The sequence below is a fragment of the Micropterus dolomieu genome, linkage group LG21 (assembly GCF_021292245.1).
Source record: "Micropterus dolomieu isolate WLL.071019.BEF.003 ecotype Adirondacks linkage group LG21, ASM2129224v1, whole genome shotgun sequence".
NCBI classification, from domain to species: domain Eukaryota; kingdom Metazoa; phylum Chordata; class Actinopteri; order Centrarchiformes; family Centrarchidae; genus Micropterus; species Micropterus dolomieu.
In genome coordinates, this window is record NC_060170.1 from 19,745,218 (window position 1) to 19,751,217 (window position 6,000).

At 38.5% G+C, this 6,000-nt stretch overlaps 1 protein-coding gene across 1 annotated transcript in view; it reads right to left on the reverse strand.

Annotated features, from left to right (window-relative positions):
- The window catches only part of grid2 (glutamate receptor, ionotropic, delta 2), a 460,903-nt gene that overhangs the window by 159,383 nt on the left and 295,520 nt on the right, over window positions 1-6,000 (reverse strand). Inside the window, exon 8 of the mRNA XM_046034186.1 lies at window positions 3,162-3,281. Coding sequence (XP_045890142.1) covers window positions 3,162-3,281 — 120 coding nt within the window. The remainder of the gene's footprint in view (window positions 1-3,161; window positions 3,282-6,000) is intronic.

Here is a 6,000-nt window from a genome sequence, read left to right on the forward strand (position 1 = left end):
GCTCCTGCCTTATGAAGGGCCGGTGCAAGATTGTTTTTCACCATCTGTGGTAACACTAGTAGGCCAAACTAAGACGATTCTTGTTCATCTTGTGCCTCCTCGCCTTAGAGTTTGTTTCTAACAGTTGTGTCTCTTTCACTTGTTTTTAGACCTCCGCTGCCTTGTGCCTCCTCACATCGCTGGATCCACAAGCTCTCTAGCTTCCCAGCCTGGACTTCCTAAGCCTTGGCTAGTCTATTTTTGTGTTGATCTCAAGAATGAAACCCTTTTTTCTAAACCTTCATCGAGTCTGTGTTTGCACCTGAGTCCAACCACCACCCAACTGTAACACATTATATTACATACATAGCAGTTTTTGTCTCTCCCAATGAAAAAGTAATGGGTCTGAACTGATATTATAAACAGCTTTCCTTTAACATCCTCACAGTTGCAAACGTGAACATGGGAAGGCGGGTGAAGGAATGCTTGAATGGCACGAGATGTTTACTGTTATTTTCTTGTACTATCCCAGGGATTTAATTTCCTTTTAGCTTTTGCTTTGAACACATTTATACACACACTGAGTGAGGCAGGGTTTCTCTTCATGGAGGTGAGGTAGCCAGAGCTAGATTTTTTTCACCAACCTTTGTTCCAGCTTGACATACGCTATATCTGCTATGCTTTCATTGCAGGTAAGATGCCCTATATGAACACCATTTTACATGGCTCCACATCATTTGGAAAGGCACGATTCAGCTACAAGAGAAAGTTAATATGCAGGCACTCTAAGAGGAATATAAACCTCTCTTTAGTCATTTGATTCTATGTATGAATTTAATTGAATCCCAATGACAGACCAACAAATGTTTGGAGTATTAAGGGAGACTGCGGCAGGAATACTGTATAACAAGTGCCTTAATTCCCTCAGAAGTAATTATGCTCTCTGATTAGGGAATTGTGCCTAAATGTAATTATGCTGTGCTTTAAAGATTAATTTTGTCTGTGATGACATGCTGTGTTATGTTGGTGTTTCACCACATTATCCATAATCACAGCTCACTATTTACACTGTTATCTGTAAAGAGATCTGCTATGGAGGACAGGCACTGTTTGTGTGTGTGTGTGTGTGTGTGTGTGTGTGTGTGTGTGTGATGTCTCTATGTCCAACATAATTTTGTGAAGGATTATGAATTGTATGGTGCTGTGTCTCAATTTGGATACTTCTGTGTACAATATGTAGTTAGTTGCCTAATGCGTAACTTTCGACAGAGTAGTGTTGTCTGAACGCAACATTTGACTGATTCTTCTTCTTCTGTTTAATGGCAAATTGTAACCGTTTGTGGTACCAAATCATTACAGACTGCTTAAAACTGATGGCTTCTATAGGATAACAGTATAGTGGTACTTGGAAAAAACACATTAATAACTTACATTGATTTAGTGCGGTTTTCCCTGGAGCAACTGCTATACAGATACGGAGCATTTACCATCTGGGAACTCATAGCGCACTGTATTTTTCTACAATTGTCAGTGTGAATGCACATATACATTCAAAATAGCAAGTGAAAGTATGGAAGAACGTGAATTGAGACACAACATGAGTCTCATATATTTACTGTTTTCACAGCTATATGCAGAATCCACTAAGATTGAGTAGTCAGTGATAAATCAGTAAGGCCTTTTCAATCCCAATGCATCAGGAATGTTCAAAAAACAAACAATGTCAGAAAAAAACTGCCCACCAAAAATATATTTATATATTTCAAGGGAGTATGCTTATCCAGCTTAGGAGTATGTGATTGTCTGTTTTGTATGTTATGTTGAGCCTAAATATGTAAACATAAAAAAGTACAACAGAAGTAGTTATACAGAAAGTATATAATTTAAATACCAGATTTGAGTTTCATGGTATCAGCTGTGATTAAGAGTCACAGAATATATTTTTAGCAAGAAGTGCAGATAGAAACATACACACCCAAGTGCACACCAATACGATCAATAAACAAACAGTGTTATGAGTATGTGTGCGAGCTGGTGAGAGGAAGGGGTGTCTTTAATGTTAAAAGTGTCATGAGCAAATACCACTAGAAAAAGTGTTTCTGATTAATCCAATTAACACCAGGCTTTATTGAAGAGGGGGCGAGTTGCCGGGCTGATGCTGCATCCTACTGGTGCACAGAAGAATATTAAAAATATATCTATATAAGAAACTAGGGCTGTCCCCTAGCAGGCGACTAAACCGCTAGTCGATGAGAAGAGTTTTTGTTGACAAAGTTTTTATTAGCTGGGTGGTCACAGAAAAAATAAATAAACTCAGGGGATTGTTGCAAAGCAGATCTTTTCTCTTGTAGCACAGAAGTCACTTACCAGTGTGCACTGCTCTGCTGCAAACTCTAGCTGCCATTAGCTAGTTAGTGGTCCTATTATCTGACTCTACTCAGACTTGGAGCTCAGAGTACTGGGGGAGTGTTGGTGTTTGTTTACACCGCCTTGTGAAGTTGGAGGTTATTCATTTGCGTGTCTTGAACACGCACACTTGTATGATGTTATACTGTGTTGAAATTAATTTAAAAATTTAAGTCTCTTTGCTGGTTATTCCGACACATTCAGAATCATTACAATTTGTTGTTAATGGGCAGCTCGCTTCATGCCCCTTGTAAAATGTATATTTGAAAGTCTCATTATTACGTTGTTTTTCTCTGTAATGTAGCACAGGATTAATAATGTTGCTTATAATATTCTTTCTCAGCCCTGGAAACCATTTTCTGATGCCTGAAAAATATATGTTTAAATAATTGAATTAAAATCATAAATGTGTGATGCCTAGTCAATTAATTGGGGAAATCTTTAGTCGGGGGCAGCCCTCCAAGCAACCAATCACAGGACAGGAAGAAGAGTGTGAACTGAAAGAGAAAAATATGTAAAGACATGGCATTTGTTCTGACACAATCATTTTGGGGGGGTGAATCCAAATGTAAATACTGACAGCTGTACTCTGCTACACAGGGGTGTCAGCCTTAAGGAAAGAAATACCTGATTAAATATAAGATGAAAATAATGTAGAGAGCAGGCGCAGTGAAATTTCCTGGTAAATGCAGGAATTATGTAAATCCACTCCACAAGTTAGAGCAGGAATAATTCCCCCCTCACCCACAGCAGTACACCACACATGGTTTACTTACCCTACTGACTCCTCGTCCCCTATCTTCTCCATAATTTGTTCCCAGGATTTCAAAGAAGATGTTGGGATTAGTGCCGTTGTCAGTGAACTCCAGGAAACTGGTGAGGCCGCTCACTCCAAACTGCAAGGACAAGATGGAATTTTTTTATTTGAATGTTAATTTATTTCACTATTATTGTGGTTTGATAAATCTGATCATTGAATTGTGGACCACATAGTGCAGATTGTTGTCATGATCCTAATCATTCTGATCATGTCCGTTCTCATCAATGGTGCAATATTCTTTTAGCTGTAATAGGCCTCATCAATAATTCTCCCTGTAAAATTTGACATTAAATTATATTTTCATCCTTGCTAAAGATCAGATATGATACCTGCTCACACTGAGACATGAATCATCTACCCATCTGTTGGAGCCATACTGAGTTATTTAATTCAAATACGAAAACGGATGTTTTGAGTTAATTTTTGATGTTGTGATTTATGAATTAGGAGGAAATGTTCACATTGCTTACTGACCTGCTCCTCCTTGATTCTGCGTCTATAGGGCGCTGATAGGTTGCCCTTAAGTAAACTATTTGCGGGGCCTGCGGATGAGTTAGATGGAGAGCCAACAGTTTTTTGACCGCAGCGCTTCACAGTAGTTGTATAAATTATGTGTTGGTCTTTTTATTTAAGTTCTTTATTTGTTTTTCGTTGTTGGAAAGTCAAGTATAGAGAAATAAATACATCAGTTGAAACGAGCAGACTATCTCCGTGCGTACTTTTGAGGTGTGCGTGTCGGCGACTCCCCACCTCACTCCAGGTGACTCCTCAAAAATGTTTGTCAGTCACTTCACCATCCCTTATGAAATGATTATATCTCATCAGTAAGTACATGTATAGGACAATGTTTTTGTTGTAATAGACAGAAATATGTGGGATTTATATATTTCTTTCTGTGTCCAAGACAGGAAATGTTTGGTGAATATGTTTTTCACCACTTAGTAGAAAATCACATCTTAGATTTGTTGCAATTGAGCAGTCAACAGCACACAGAATGTGTGAAATAAGTATATACTATACTGTCCTGTGTGGACTCACTAGCGCGCGCACACACACACACACACACACACACACACACACACACACACACACACACACACACACACACACACACACACTCAACCCAACCCAACCTTTGCCCTACCTCCCGGTGGTGTGATCTGTCAGTGAAAGTGACACTGTGCCTGCTTCAGGGAAGGAGAGGTGTTATACTCTTTAATATGATTCATGCTGTGTGCATGTGTGCTTGCACTTGTGTGTATGAAACATGGATTGTGCCATTCATATCGGGAGATTTGGGCTATGATGCATGCATGCACACAGAAATATACTCATGCATAGCAGCACATATGTGTCACATATACACTTGCATTGACACCCCTACTCCATTTCTCAGGTGACTGCACTTTTCATAGGAATTAAACTAGCCTGTTAGCCTACATAGTAATACTGTTAATAGTAAGTCTGATTTGTGTTGTCAATGTCAAATATAAAGTCAAATCTCTCTTTGTTTTTGCAAGTTTTCTCATGTGTAGTAATGGACTGTAGCACTGTGCCCAAGTGCTCTACTCAACTCTACTCTACTGTAGTTGCTCAAAAGGAGTAATATCATGTCATTTAATTGAAAATGGAACAACTAAAAATTGACATACCTGTACTTAATAGCATGGATCACAGGCTGTTCAATTCAAATATCTGGTATCTAGCTGGTGTCGTACCTCCCATTTCAGCTGAAATATTCAGACATATTTGTGTGGATACATCTCTGTGTTATGTTCCTAAAAACACAGGCATGGGGATAAATGTTTTGTGTCTTACGTGTGTATGTGTGACATAGAAATAAGGGGAGAAAGTGGTTGCTGTAATTCTCATTTATCAGTATATATACTGTATATATGATGTAGTTTATAAATTATCTTATATGTAGGTGTTTCATTTGGTTTATTCATCTACATTGACACAGTATATAAAGTATATTGTTACCATATTTAATTATTTTATTCCCCTTGGGTCGACCACACACACACACACACACACACACAGCTTCCTTGCACACTGGGCAGAGGTGAAACCCACTTGGATACAATTCATTGCCTTTAATTTAATTTATGTTGGCAGCTCAGTACTGGAACAATACAGTCACAACAATTATCTTTCTTTTAATGAAACTGAGTAATAAATAGAGAAAAAAATAAGAAGAAAGAAGACTGGAAATGTGTTTTTGATGTTTGAAAGCTTCTTAGAAATAAGATGAAAATGAGATTGTGTCTTTTTATAACAGCACTAATTAATCTGGAACAGTTAAGCTTGGATGGTCTCACTGGCCCTCACTGAAGATCCTCGGCTGCATTGAATAACTTAATGTGCCTTAAAAGTGATCAATACATGTTTAAATTGAAACACAAACCTAAGTGCTTGACTCACTGAGACTCAGAGGTGGATTTAAAGCTGCCAATGACAGGATAGTGACATGTAGTGTACCAACAGCTCAAACACAGCACACACTTTGTAGATGAGTTTAACGGCAGCTTCACCTACTACATTTTGTTCTCTACTCTGAATTTATCAATGAACACCAAACAACAACATCAATAGAGCTCAACAGCTGCAAATTAGTATTTATCATTACCATAATGGCCCCACATACCAAAATGCTGATTAAACACACAGGCACGCACAGTGAGTGAAGCACACTGCTGATACACTGTAAAATGGAACTGATGCCAGGCTGTTGAACTCAACTCTATTACTGCTTAGGGCTCTTTAACACAGCTCTGTTGAGACTGCCATCAGGG